The sequence below is a fragment of the Solanum dulcamara genome, chromosome 3 (genome assembly GCF_947179165.1).
Source record: "Solanum dulcamara chromosome 3, daSolDulc1.2, whole genome shotgun sequence".
Lineage (NCBI taxonomy): Eukaryota > Viridiplantae > Streptophyta > Magnoliopsida > Solanales > Solanaceae > Solanum > Solanum dulcamara.
Genome location: NC_077239.1, coordinates 24,696,141 through 24,711,590, shown reverse-complemented (window position 1 = coordinate 24,711,590; position 15,450 = coordinate 24,696,141). Strand labels below are relative to the sequence as shown.

The following is a 15,450-nucleotide window of genomic DNA, read 5'->3' as shown; positions in this document are numbered from 1 at the left end:
GAAATGCAAAAACTCTAGGAAAAATTCAGCACTCTAGACACGAGCTCTCAGTGCACATGTTGTGCATTTGTGGAGGAAAGACAAAGATGCATAAAGCTAAGCAAGATAGAAGACTTATTCAGTTCCTAATGGGACTGAATGAGTTTATAATGCAGTTAGGGGTAGCATCCAGGTGATGAGCCCTCTACCTACCTTGGCATATGCTTTTTCTATCCTAGTACAATATTCATGTAAATGCTAATGCTTCTAGTACTAGCACCAGTTTTAGGACCAATTATGCTCCATATAAGAGCAGTGGAAGCAACAGACCCCCAAACAATTTCAATCTATTCTATGAATATTGTAGGAAACTCGTACACACAAAGGACAAATGCTATAAGCTCCATGTCTTTCCTCCAAACTTTAAGTTCACTCAAGGGAAAAATACAAGAACAACAACAATTGCCCATGGTGTTTTTGAAGGAAGTGAGGACAGACATGGTCATGAGAAAAGCCAAGTTATAACCAAGAAACAATTTGATCAACTGGTAAACCCGCTAGATCATATTCAAATCCAAGAAGGAAATAACATTGAAAACAAAGCAAGAGAAGCAGTGAACAGTATCATAGGTGGAACTGTGAACTTTGTAGGTATTCTAGCTTGTTACTCTTCAACCACTGATATTGGTATTTTTTCATGCAACTGTTTTAATATATCTACTAGTTCATGTATCATAGATTCAGAAGATGCAAATCATATGATATTCAACAAGAAACTACTCACCAACATCAAACCAGTACCTTACCCTTTCTTAGTTACCTTACCTAATGGCTATAGGGTAAAAGTGACATAAATTGGTGATGCATGTTTAAATTATTCACTAACTTTGTACAAATATCTGTTTATGCCTAGTTTCAATTTTAACTTGATTTCAGTTCATTGCTTAGCTTCACACCTTCAAGGTGTTGTTAGTTTCAATTCTTTTTACTGTTTGATGTAGGTCTCTTCACTGAAGAGCCCTCTGGAGATTGGAAGAGCACAAAATGGACTTTACTTCTTGTGCTCAAGATATCATACCTCCTATCATGCTTCTACTGTCTCAAGAAATGGATCATATAACCCTGTATCTGGTCCTTCTAATTTACCTATTGTTTCAGCCATTTCCAAGTCTACATCATGTAATACTTTGCTTGATGCTTCTAGTTTGCCTTGTAATAAAAGGACTCTGCGCACACACACAAGTCCACTGGTAAGATTCACATGTTCAAATAATGTTTGTGATCCATAGTTCCAAATCCACTTCTGCATCTTCTGATATCAATAATTCTATTTGTTATAATCCTCTCATATCATGCATGTCTCATGGAAACAATGTAGATCACTTGTGGCATAATAGACTGCGCTAAGTGCCTTTTGTGAAAATGAAAGAAATTTCCTCTATTTCCATATCTTTTGCACCTAAACAACCTTTTGACTGTACTATTTGGCCAGACAAACAAGAGCTCCATTTCCAACCAAAACAACTATATCTAGCAGCAAATCTTTTGAACTACCTCATCTAGATTTATGGGGACCTTATCATGTGTCTACTCATGACAACTACAAGTACTTCCTAACCATTGTTGATGATTTCAACATATCAACATGGACTCAACTACTTAGCTGCAAAAGTAATACTCTTCAAGCTATAAAAACCTTCCTGACCCTTGTAGAAAACCAGTTCAATGTCAATGTTAAGTCTATCAGAACTGGCAATGGATCAGAGTTTACCAACAATAAAACAAAAATCTATTTTCAAGATAAAGGAATAATACATCAGAAGTCCTGTCCATACACACCACAACAGAATGGCGTAGTAGAGAGAAAACACAAGCACCTCCTTAAAGTTGCTGGAGCATCATTATACCAATCAAAAATTCCAATTAAGTTTTAGGGAGAGTGTATTTTAACATCAACTTACCTAATCAACAGATTTTCAAACTCAGTTCTCCACAATAAAGCTCCATTTGAAGTCTTATATGGCAAACAATCCACATATTCTCATCTTAAATCTTTTGGATGCCTGTGTTTCCCTACACTCAAAAACCACAAAGACAAATTTGATCCAAGACCAATACCTCACATTTTTATAGTATATCCTTTTAACACAAAGGGTTACAAAGTTCTAGACTTGAGTACCAAGAGAATACATGTTTCCAGAGATGTGTTCTTTTATGAAAATGTCTTTCCATTTTCTCTTTGTGATTCTAATTGTAGCTTTACTATAGTTCTAAAGCAGCTAACTGCTAACTCAAATAGGTTGAACTTTGCTCATAGTACTTTTAACAAGTCTTATGTGTTGGATGATGACACCACCACTACTGTCCCTAGCACCACCTTGCCTATACCTAATCTTATACATATGCCACCTCCTTCTCCAACCACTGTTTCACCATCCCTACCTTCAACCACTAATTACCCATTACTACCTGAACAAACTCTTAGAGACCAGTCCTTCTCTACAACTCATTCAAATCAACATCACAACCTTAGAAGATCTACCAGACCATATGCCATTCCTACCTACTTAAAAGAATACAACTATTCCTTACCCCAAACCTCAAGCTCATCATCTCAACCTTCAACTTCATCATTTCACCTTGCTTATCCTGACCATAATCTATCCCTTACAAGCTTTAACTAAGATAGTCAAAAAGTTGTCAAAAATATTTCTCATGACATTGAGCCATGTTCATATGAGGAGGCTGGGCTAGATCCTGCATGGAAAATAACAATGACATTAGATTTTGAAGCTTTATATGCTAACAATACTTGGGATCTTGTTAATTTAGCTACAGGGAAGAAAGCTATACGCTATAGATGGGTGTATAAAATTAAGCATAAAATTGATGGTACAGCAGAGAGGTATAAGGCCAGAATTGTTGTCAAGGGATACACTCAATAAGCTGATATTGACTACAATAAAACTTTTTTTCCTGTGATCAAAATGACCACTATCAGAGCTTTAATTAGTATAGCAGTGAAGAAGGGTTGGGACATGTACCAATTGGATGTCAATAATGCATTCCTACATGGAGATTTATGTGAGGAAATCTATATGATCACCCCTCAGGGCCTCATGGTAGAGGATTCAAGTCTAGTTTGCAGGCTCAAAAAGACCTTGTATGGACTCAAGCAAGCAAATAGACAATAGTATGACAAGTTAGCCCAAGTACTCTTCTCAATAGGCTATTCTCATTTGGACAGTGACTACTCTTTGTTCTATAGAAAAATTGGTTCTTCTGTAGTGTTTGTTGCTGTCTATGTTGATGATGTAAGCATAACAAGAACTGATGTTGATGAGATCAGGTCTTTAAAGGGTTTTCTTTATGAGCAATTCAAAGAAAGGATCTAGGAAAGCTTCATTATTTTCTGGGGTTGGAAATACTCTATAAAGATACCGGAGTCTTGATTTCTCAAAGGAAGGTCACCACAAATCTGTTAGAAGAGTTTGATTGTTCCTCAAATAAACTAGTCATGTCACCTCTTGAATCCACAGTCAAGTTCAAAGCTAGTGAAGGGACTTTGTTGAAAGATCCTACACATTACAGGAAGTTGGTTGGCAAATTGAATTTTCTGACTAATACTAGGTTGGACATTGCTTTCAGTGTTCAACACTAGTCAATTCCTACAATCTCCCAGAGAACCACATCTCAAGGCCGCTTATCATATCCTAAGGTACCTTAAAAATGATCCTTGCCTGAGAATATTTCTATCCAACAACACCAACTGCACCATCACTGCATATTGTGACTCATATTGGGCTGCCTACCCTAATTCTAGAAGATCAGTATGGCTATATTGTCCTAATGGGAGATATTCCTATTAGTTGGAAATCCAAAAAGCAAACAACCATCTCTTTTTCATCAGTAGAAGGTGAGTACAAAGCTGTTAGAAAGGTAGTAGAGGAGCTAGTATGGCTAGAAAGGCTATTTGCTAAATTGCATTCACCTTGTAACTTGTCTGTTTCAGTTCTTTGTGATAGTCAAGTAGCTGTACACATTGCAAAGAACCCTGTGTTTCACGAATGGATTGTGATTTTGTTAGACAGAAATTACAAGAAGGCCTTATAGTGCTTCACCATATACCCACTGGTGAACAACTAGCTGATGTTTTAACCAAGCCCTTGTCAAGTGCCACACAGTCTTCTAGGCTACGCAAGTTGGCTGTGAGTTACTCACCTCTAACTTGAGGGGGGGGGGGGGGGGGCGATGAGATGAAGAAGTAATTTAAGTCGGCTGAGCTGGCAGATTAGTTAGAAGTTAGTTAGAGATTAGTTGGTTGATCAGTTAGTTAGGATTAGTTAGGTTGTTACCTTGAGATCTGTGCTACACGTGAAGAGGTAACTGCATTTTGTATAAATTTGAATCATGTACATGAAATGGATCACTTTTTATTTTCTTAAAATATTTCTTCATCAGTTTCAGAGCTTTGCTCATTTTCTCTATTTTTTTTCTCTTTTCAATTTCGAAGGTTCATCAAGTTCATCAATGGAGAATGAATAATTCTCCATAGATTCACTATAATTTAACATATAGGAGGTTTCTGGGTTCACGTAAACTTATGGTCCCTCGTCCATCATGTATAATAATATTACTAATATATTCTTTTCAAAAACTATTTAAATATTATTTTCTCACTTCTGATGTTGTGTGTAATTATGTATTTTTTAAATTTCTTTTTGTTTTTTGGTTTGGTTTATTCTTTCAAAAAATTTAATTTTGACAGAATATTAAAATTTCTATCCTCTATTTGTCACTATAGAACTTTATATATACAATTAAACAGAATGTATATTCTAAACTAGTAATAGATGTAGCGTATAGTTTATAGATTCAATCGATTCCAACATTTTCGACGCGAGATATAGATAAAATATTAAAGATAACTATTTTAAATCTTAAAAAATCTCAATTTACAGCGATTTATGTGCAAGGGTTACTATGACCTCGGCAAAAATATATTACATGTGGGGACTATCTGCGACCATCAATATATGTCCCTCACACTTACGGGGTTTTTAACCGCATTAAATAAATAAATTGCGGCGATTTATATAAATAAGGGTTTTGGGTTTGTTACAACCACTTCAATGATTAAAAGATGGAAGTGCCAGCCCATAGTTTCTCTCCTATATGTATGTACTCTGGCTCCTTATTTATTCTCCATCCTAATCCACCAACCAACCACACACCAAATTTTGGCTTAGTATTGAAGTTTTAATAACTAGGTCTATTTTCGTGTAAATTCATAAACGTATTGAGAATATTAGCAACGCACGCATTGACTCTTAGTCATTTATTAAATTTTAAATATTTTCAACTGAAACAAAAGAGGATGGAAAAACAAATAAGAAATTGAACATTTAAAGAGAATGGAGTACCAAACCATTCATGGAAATTGTGTGGTTGTTGAATAGTAAAATTGTTATCAAGGATATGGCTAAATGGTAATTAAAATTTTTTACTCTTAATCATAGTTAGGTGCTAAAACTTCCAATAATAAGCTTTCTACTTCTGTGTCGTGAATCCAAACTACTCGGGGCAATTCTAACACAAATGTTTTAAAATCTACTTCTAAAATTTCAAGTTCTACTATATTTTTGATTCTTTCACTTTTTCTCATAATCTAAATATTAGCTTCATTAATTTAATAATGTTACATGTTTTACTTTACATTTATGCTTTACATTTTAGCCAAGTTATTATCATGTTTCCTTTCAGTTCCATTGTTGTTTCAATTACATACGGTACATATCATGTATTGACGGCTTTTGATGTTGCATCAATTTATGATGCAAATCAGTGTTCGAGACCATCAACAGGCGCTCCGTTGAGATCACATCTTCATCAGCTTTTGATGACACCTCCTTGATTTCGAAGAACACTTTTCCAATTAGTTCTTTCAGTATTAGTAGATGTTGTGAGGTAGTTATGTCTTGTCCCATACTTTTTCATAGTTATTACAAGATTCATAAATAGAGTTGAGATTTTTCAGCCTTTTCAGAGAATGTATTAAACATCATTTTCATTATATTCAGAGACTAATTCAGACATGCATGAGTTTATATTTCAGTATTTTAAATACTAACCCTTTTTAATTGGTTTTGCTATTGAGTTAATAATCTGCTAACTAGTCAGCTAGACCACGAATTTTGTTACACCTCGTACTTTTGTACCTTGGAATGCGTTCTTAAGTCTCTTGAAAGGCTCTTAAGTTTCATGGAAGGATCGTAAGCATCTTAAGTTTCTTAAGGTTTCCTAAAGTTTCTTAAAGCTTCTAAAAGCTTCTTAAGACTTCTTAAGAACTCTTAAGCTTTTTAAGAGTTTCCATGTGAGCCGAATAATCTATAACGCTATCAAACAACTCTAAGGAAAGGAGAATGCGATACCCCATACTAGAGAAGATTGGAAATAAAGTTATAAGAATCCGGAAGAAGTTGGAGACCGAATGATGAGTCATAGGACACGACTTATTTATGTAAGCTATCAACTTGGAAAGCTTACATACTTAAGCTACTGGAGTATATACCAAGCTTACGTAGCAAGGATTACATAAGTTCGTAAAGTAAGACGAGATTACAAACCCACGAGGGGGAAAAGAGAGTGCCACGTGGCAGCATAAGAGAGTGCCACATGGCAGCATGAGAGAGTGCCATTTGGCATCAGCTGGAGCAAGGGTGGTGGACCCCCACATGCCACGTGGCAGCCTATGATTGGAGGAAAGGGGTGTGTTGGCCTACTGAGGGTTTGACACGTGTCACCACTTAGGGATTGACATATGTTACCACTTAGGGGTTGACACGTTTCACCCCTTAGGTGGACTATATATATATGTCTTATGAATTATTAAAGTTCCATACTTATCTAGAAAATTCAAGAACAAGAAAGAAGAGAAGAGAAGAAACTAGAGAGGGAGAGAGCCACGGTTTTAGAAGGAAAAAAAAGTGAGTTCTTCGATTTTGCTCCTTGAATTAATTATCTAGGGTGTAACATGATGTTATGAAGGTGTTAGTAGTGAAAATTTATGGTTTGGATCAGCCCAAAATGTTAGCAAACAACCACAAAATTTTAGGCGCGCTAAAGGAACTTTCTAGGCAAGTTTCGACAAGTTTGATGAGTTTTGGGCAAGGTAAGGGATTTCCTTTCAAATCGGAGTTTATGATATTGTTATGAGGTATATTATATGTCTTAAATAAGGTTTTAAATGGAAAATTTTCATAAGGATGCTTGACGTTAGAAACAAACTAAATTGAAGTGGTTGTAGCTAAATCGAAGTCGAGTAGTGGGTTGTCGTTGTGGTGCTGTGGGTGCAGCTGTTGGTTTGCGTGTTTCAGGTCTTTAAAGTGTTTTAAAAAGGGTGTGGGTGCTTCTGGTTTCATCCATACGACCCTCCATTTGGTATGGTTAAAGATTTTGTGAAATAAAGATTAAAAACTTTATTTTCGTATCGTAGTTTTGAGCTAGTTGTTTGGAGTTGTATTGTGTAATATTGAGGTGGTTCAATTTTATATATGATGATGGTTGTTGTTGTTGGTATGGTTATTGACACTTTGTCCGAGTTAAAATCTCGGAGATATTGAAGTTATAGGAGAAATGCTGCCCGATTTTCAGTAGCATCGGAACTAGTAACAAACTAGTCGAGGGTAGTGGATAATGAAATGACTCCTATTAGTACTTGGTTGTAGAGTGGGATATTGGAAAGTGAAAGGATATTAATCTTAGTATTACTTTCATGTCAAATAGGTTAAGAAGGTATCAAGGCAAGCCGGATTTCAACTAATCCCGAAAAAGGTATGTGAAGCTTTCTCTTGGCATGTCTTTGGCATAAGTATGTGAAGCTATCCTTCTTTTATTTTGGCATGTCTTAGACTTAAGTGATTGATATACGAAATATGGGGATAATTCCATTCATATAACCCCAAGTATGACTCATAAGTCTTATTCACTTCTCGATGGTAGAATTCCTATACTAGTTGAGTTATTGCCTCTCAAGGCTTCTATATGATAGAGAGTAGTAAGTATGTGAAGTTATCTCCTTTCTCTTGGTGTGTTTTGGCATAAGTACATAGAGCTACCCTTCTTTACTATTGATATGTCTTTAACATAAGTGTGGTTCTATGATGGTAAGGTAATGCAATAATAAGGTTATAATACCGAGCGCATGATGGGCCGGGTACGATATATGTAATGATGACTCCTTGAGGAAAAGTAGAGACTAGGTAAAACTTATTCTTTCTCTTCCTTTGGAAGGTCCTAATTGTAAGTAAAATTTGATACACGCTTTGGGGTAACTCCACTTTTAAGTTCTAAATGTAATCTGTATCTCTTATTCACTTCTGAATGTCAAACTCTTGTAGTAAGTTGAACTACTTTCCTTGAACTCCATAGGTTGAGAAGTACTTGATGCATAAGCTCCTAGTACTAAGGACTATGTGACGATGGGTATCCCTGATTCTATGAACTGTTAGTATTACTTTAGTACATGTCTAGGGTCCTCGAGATCCTAAGTGATATAGGACTCAATGGCATTTAGAAGGCACTCGAGATGGCTACACTACTATTCTGGTCCTCGGACGATAGCTTAATCTTCTTACATTATCGAGTCTCTGATAATAATTTAGATTGTATATAGTTACTCATTACTTGATTCGTGTATACTGTAATATATCTTTCACCGAGTCTCGGGCCGGCTATAATATAATCATTATTATATGATGTGCAGATCAGGCCATACGTTCCTTAACATGTACTTACTATATACATGGATCGGGCTGTACGTTCCACAATGCTAATAATATATATGTGCTTATGATGACAGAATGATGTAGATGGTACACCGAGTCCCCTAATAGGCCGGGCACAGTACGTGATGGTAATGTGTATAACTTTCTTTTATACGATGCGAGTATGGCAAATGGTTAAATATTATACTTATCCCCTACATCCCTATGCCAACTGTAATTTCCTTATGATGTCTATGCTTTACATACTTAGTACATATGTCGTACTGACCCCCTCCTTTCTCGGAGGGGGGGGAGGGGGTGCATTCATGCCCATAGGTACAGATACACACTTTGGGGATCCATCAGCTTAGGAGTTCCACTCAGTAGTTCAGAAGCACTCCATTGTGCCGGAGCATAGTTTTGGTATTAAGCCTCGATGTATATGTTTCTTTGTTCACGGGTACGGAAGGGGCCCTTCCTGCCTTATGTTACTGTTCTTACTTTTAGAGGTCTATGGACATGTATGTGGGTTGTGTATGGGTTGTATATGCATATATGTACAATGGTTCCTATGATAAGCCTCGTCGGCTTATATGTTATCCTGCCTGTTGATGTGCTATAACTTAAACAGGGGACAAATTTACTTATAGATAGTAGAGATATATACGAGTGCCCAGTTCGGGCACCCATCGTGGCCTATGAGGTTGGATTGTGACAGGTTTTCTTAAGACCAATAATGATTTTGGAGTGTCAACCACGCCTAGGGTGTAAACTCAGAATGTGACATATTTGGTATTAGAGCACATCGTTCAAGTGTCCTAGGATGTCTATGAAGTCGTGTCTAGTAAGTTCATTTTTATTGGTATAAAGCGTGCCATATCTATAATGGGGAGGCTACAGGATATTAGGAAATTTCTCACTTCTTTCATACTCCAGATTCGTGCAATAGAGTTTTTTCTAACTCATGTGTTTATGTGTTTACAGATCATGCCTCCAAAATATACCATTAATAAGAGGAACATCACTAATATTGAGGTATTAGCTACTACTATGCCTCCACCTTCGAGGATGTGGACAAGGAATGAAGCTCCAATAGCCGATCAAGGAAATGACAATAGAACTCAAGAGGTGCCTGCTAGCACTACAGGGGTTCTATAGACACCTGCTACTCATCCTACCCTCACTTTCGAGGCTTAGTTTAGAGGAGCTATTACTATGCTCACTCAATTGATGATTGATTGTCCGGCCATTAGAGCACTTCAGTCCCTAGCTTCAATTCCTAAGAATCTTCAGCTACTACGAGGATCAGAGATTTCTTGAGGATGAATCCATCAGTGTTTAGAGGATCCAAGGTGGAGGAGGATCCTAGAACTTCATTAATGAGATGTAGAAAATCCTTAAGGCTATGCATGCTACTGAGGTTGAGGGAGTTGAACTTGTTTCTTACCATCTCAAAGATGTAGCTAGTATTTGGTATAATCAGTTGGAGGAGAGTCGTGGTGAGGCTGATGAATCGTCTGTTTGGGATGATTTTGAGCAAGCATTCTTAGACCACTTCTTTCCTCGAGAACTAAGGGAGATGAAGGTAGAAGAGTTCATGAATTTGAAGAAGGAAGGGTTAACAGTGAATGAGTACAGTCTCAAGTTCATTCAGTTGTCCAGATATGCTCCAGAGATGGTCCATATGTAAGGTCTAAGATGGGGGAGTTTGTGTCTGGTCTGGGCAAATATGTGAAGAAAGAGTGCAAGACCACTTTGTTGATTTTTGACATATATATCTCAAGGCCTATGGTTTATGCACAACAAGTTGAGGAGGATAATAAGAAGGATATTGAGGAACATCAGAACAAGAAGGCAAAGTCGGTAGGACATAAGCCTAATTACTAGAAAAAATAATGACTGCAACAGGTCATTCTTCCGGAAGAGGTATTCTAGTCATGCACCATTGTCAGCAAGTGCACCGACGCTGAATAACTGAAATGATCAAAGGTACCAGAAAATTCAAAACTTCAGAACTCAGGGTTCTTAGTGACAAGGTTGTGTGGCACAAAGGGTCCTCTCGACACCCACCTTATGTTAAGTGTAGTAGGCCCCATCCAGAAGAGTGTTTTATTGACACAAATGGTTGCTACCAGTGTGGTCATATGGGTCACTTCTTAAAGGATTATCTGATATGGAAGCAGAGTAATAGGGGAAATATAACACTACATACTATTTTAACTTAGATTGATCCTGAAGATCCAAGAGAAAATCTAAGAAAAATGAATTGTCAAGGGTCCACGGGCACACTTGATGATCCGTGGAGTGTTCCACGATCCATAGAAGAGGCTCGTAGAAACACCCAAGCACTTAGTCAAAATACTGAGTTTTGATGTCCTTCTATGATGTCTTCTACAACCCGTACAATTGTCTATTGACCATAGGGATCTTCCGTAGAAGGGTCCCCAATTCCCAGTCCCAAGTCTTTCCTCACGAGCTAAGTTCACGACCTGTGCGAAGATTTACAGACCATAAACGATCCCATAGACCCAAGCCCAAAGAACCCTTTTCAAGTACAAACTCCATGAGGCATTCCATGATGCATCAAGAGGTCTACAGGCAATGGAAGTTCCATAGACCCACCTTCAAGGGGCCTTCCCAATGTTCTCCCACGAGGGCATTCTACAACCAATCATAAGGTCTATGACACGTAGAAGGGTCCATAGACCCCAACATAAAAAATTCCAGTGAGCCAAGTTTTTGTGCCATAGTTCCACGAGGAGCCTCCTATGGGCCGTAAAGATTTTTGAGGTCCATAGAACGGTCGGTGGTCAGCCAGAGTTCAATTTTAATGAGCGATATTCCATTATTTTTGCACCTTTCTAAAAAAAGCCCAAGATATTTTGGGACTAAAATTAGTCCCTTATCAGTACCCAACGAGGTTTTTCTCTTATTAACACTTACAATATTTTGAGAGCAAGAATTGAAGAGAAGGATAAAATATAGAATTCAAGAGTTTCAAGAAAGATCTTTGAGTTTCACTTAGATAATCTCCATTCAAGGTATGCAAGACTATTCATAACATTGGACTAAGTTCATCCTTGTGCCCTAAATCTTCATGTAGTTGAGTTGAGTTTGAGTTTGAGTTTGAGTTTTCAAGCCTGTTAAATTGAGTCCTTGAGTTATCAATATAATTTCTTATTGGGTTCTTTTATATATAATTTTTTTTTGATGATTTCCATGATTTGAGTTCTTGAATTGGCGTTCATGTCTACACATGAACCCTAGTTTATTTTTGGCATTCATTATTTTATGAATTGTTTTGAGTTTAAAAATGATATATTTTTATGTTTTGATTGAGAAAGAGTTTAAGCATGAGTTGAGTTTTGAGAATTCTCTTAATTATTATTTTGAGAATGAGCATTATTGAGTCTAAACGAGTTGATTATTAATCCATTTAAACATTTATTTCGAGATTGAGTTGAGAATTTAAATTATGATTTTAAATAATTTTATTGAGTTGAGATTATATCTATTTTAAAGAGAAGAGATGAGTTGAGAAGAGTTGAGTTTTGAGCTAGGTCCAATGAGACTAAATGAGTTAATTGAGTACTTATACTCAGTTGAGATATGAGCATAATAAATATTACTTTGGGAGAAGTATTGATCACCAATTTGGGTAAGAGTATAGAATAACTCAAACCCCGTAAACTACGTAGACAACGTAGGATTAGTTCATGTCGTTCATTCGGGCGAATCCTCATAGTCTCCAAAGAAGACTTTTATTGGATTAATGTGATGAGTTTCATTCCTAACCCTGGCAAGGTATTGGATGGATGTGGCAATGACAACAGTTCATTGTATCATGTAGCTCATAAGTGATAGTTGTTAGTTAGAGAAACTCCTCAAGAGTAAAATATTATATTTTTATAGACTGAGTTGCATTTATTTATTCATACCTTTTAAAATATTATTTTTTATATACTGCATGCTTTATTAAGTTGAGCTATATTCAGAGTTGAGTCGATAATGAAGAATGCTCACACAATTGATGGCTGCTTAGTATGGTCGTTAAGTACTCCAGTACCTAACTCTAGTTATCATGAGCCATCTTCTACTAATAGAATCAAAGACTTTTTGAGGATAAAACCACTAATTTTTATTGGGTCCATCGTTGAGGAGGATCCTTAGAACTTTATTGATGACATGTGGAAGATCTTGAAGGCAATGCATACTGTTGAGATAAAGGGAGTTGAGCTTATTTTCTATTAGTTGAAGGATGTTTCTAATGTCTTGTACAACTAGTGGGAGGAAAGCCTGGGTGAGGATGTTGAGACTGCAGTCTAGGATGAGTTTGAAAATGAATTACTAGACCAATTCTTTCTGTGAGAGTTGAGGGAAGCAAAAGTTGAAGAGTTTGTTAATTTGAAGTAAGACAGGAATGATATGAAGGCGTAGCCTCAAGTTTATCCAACTGTCCAGTTTTGCTACTGAAATGGTTCTATATGTGAGGGCAAAGATGAGAAAGTTTGTTTCTGGCTTGAGAAGACATGTGTAGAAGACATGTGTAGAAGAAATGTCAGGCAACCATGTTGATTTTAGATATGGACACCTCTAGAATCATGGAATATGCTCATCAAGTTTAGGATAACAAGAGGAAGGATAAGGAGGAGCACCAAAGCAAGATCTAAGTCCACAAGTAATGCATCTAACATCAAAAGGGTGGTAATGAAAACCATTCCTTCTTTTAGAAGAGGTTTTCCGGTTATACATCTTCTTCAGTGAGTGCACCTGTAACCAATATAAAGAATGACTAGAGGTCTCAAGGTAACCAGAATTTCAGAGCTCAAGGCTCTCAGTCTCCAGGTAGTATGGTTCAGAGTTCTTTATGCAAGTCGCCTTATAGTTAATATGGTAGACTATATTTGGGAGAGTGTCGTGATGGCATAAATGGTTGGTACAAGTGTGGCCAAATAGGTCACTTTATGAGAGAATGTCTGTCAGATAGGTAGGGTAATAGGGGCAACAAATCCCAATCTTCTTTGGAAGCACCGCCAAATATAGGTAATTAGAGAAGGTCTACTTCAAGAGTAGGCGGAGGTCAAAACCATCTGTATGCTATGGCTAGTCGCCATGACCAAGAGAACTCACCAGATATTGTCACTAGTATGCTTTGAGTATTTTCTCATAATTTATATTCATTACTTGATCCAGGTGCTACCTTGTCTTTTGTGACTCCATATGTAGCTGTTAAGTTTGGGATCCTTCCTAAATGACTTTTAGAGCCTTTGAATATTTCTACTCGTGTTGCTATGTCTATTCTAGCAAAAAGAGTTTATCAAGATGGTACTGTCTCTATCTATCATAAAGATACACCAGCAAACTTAGTTGAGTTAGAAATGATCGATTTTGATGTCATTCTTGGCATGAACTAGCTTTATGCTTGTTATGCCTCAGTTGAGTGTAGAACCCGAGTTGTCAAATTCTAATTTTTGAATTAGCCTGTTATTGAGCAGAAGGATAGTCCAGCTTTGGCGAAGGGTCTATTTATATCATACCTTAAGGCCAAACAGTTAGTCTCAAAGAGGTGCATCTACTATATTATTTGAGTTAGAGATGATACTATAAAGGTACCCTCCATTAAGTCAGTTCCAGTTGTGAGTGAGTTTTCTAAAGTCTTATATGAGGACTTACTTAGAGTCCCTCCTGATTGGTAGATAGACTTCGAAATAGATGTACTTATCGATACTCAACCTATTTCTATTCCACCACATAGAATGGTTTCAGCTGAGTTAAAGGAGTTAAAAGAGCATTTGAGAGATCTTTTAGATAAGGGTTTCATTAGGTCGAATGTCTCACCTTGGGAGCTCTTATTCTATTCGTGCGAAAGAAAGATGGTTCCCTAAGAATATGCATTGACTACAGTCAGTTGAACATGGTTACTATAAAGAATAAGTACCCTCTCCCAAGAATCAATGACTTGTTTAACCAAATTTAGGGTGCCACTTGTTTGTTTAAGATAGACCTCTAATCAGGCTATCATCAGTTGAAAGTGAGAGAAAGTGACATTCCAAAGACAACGTTCAGAACTAGGTATGGTCACTATGAGATCCTAGTTATGTCCTTTGGTTTGACTAATGCTGCTTCAGTATTTATAGACCTTATGAATATAGTTTTCAAATAATACTAAGACATGTTTGTTATCGTGTTTACGAATTACATTCTGATCTATTCAAGAAATAAGGAGGAACATGCCAGGCATCTAAGAATTGTCCTCCAAACTCTTAAGGACCGAGAATTATATTCTAAGTTTTTGAAGTGTAAGTTCTGTCTTGTATTGTTTCATTCTTAGCCCATATTATTTATGGTAATGGTATTCGAGCTACTTGACTGATTAAAGAGGGGAGTTTATCCACTTGACTGGTTGGAGAGGGGCATCGAAATCCTTTTTAATAGAAATAAAATGGGTGGGCAAAATTACGTGAGAGAAAGAACCTCTTGGTGGAGTCCTGTCCCCCAAAGGACAGAATAGAACCTCGGAACTAGATGTGGTCACCTTTCTGATCTAACACCACATGCGATGGCCAGGGATAATCCTCTCAATAGGACAGAAGTCTTATTCGGATGAGTTATATTTCATTTTCCTTTTGGTCAGGGTATGGGACTGAGCCTCCTGAATGAGAAAGGAAGATCCAGCATGCAAAACTCGATGATCATTAGAAATTCA

The 15,450-nt window shown here is 36.9% G+C and overlaps 1 protein-coding gene across 1 annotated transcript; it reads left to right on the top strand.

Annotated features, from left to right (window-relative positions):
* Positions 1-86: 86 nt before the first annotated feature.
* On the top strand, positions 87-1,319 carry LOC129883516 (uncharacterized). Its single transcript, XM_055958159.1, has 3 exons — positions 87-161; positions 219-626; positions 981-1,319. The coding sequence occupies exons 1-3, from the start codon at positions 87-89 to the stop codon at positions 1,266-1,268; spliced, it is 771 nt and encodes a 256-aa protein (XP_055814134.1). The 3' UTR covers positions 1,269-1,319.
* Positions 1,320-15,450: the final 14,131 nt, after the last annotated feature.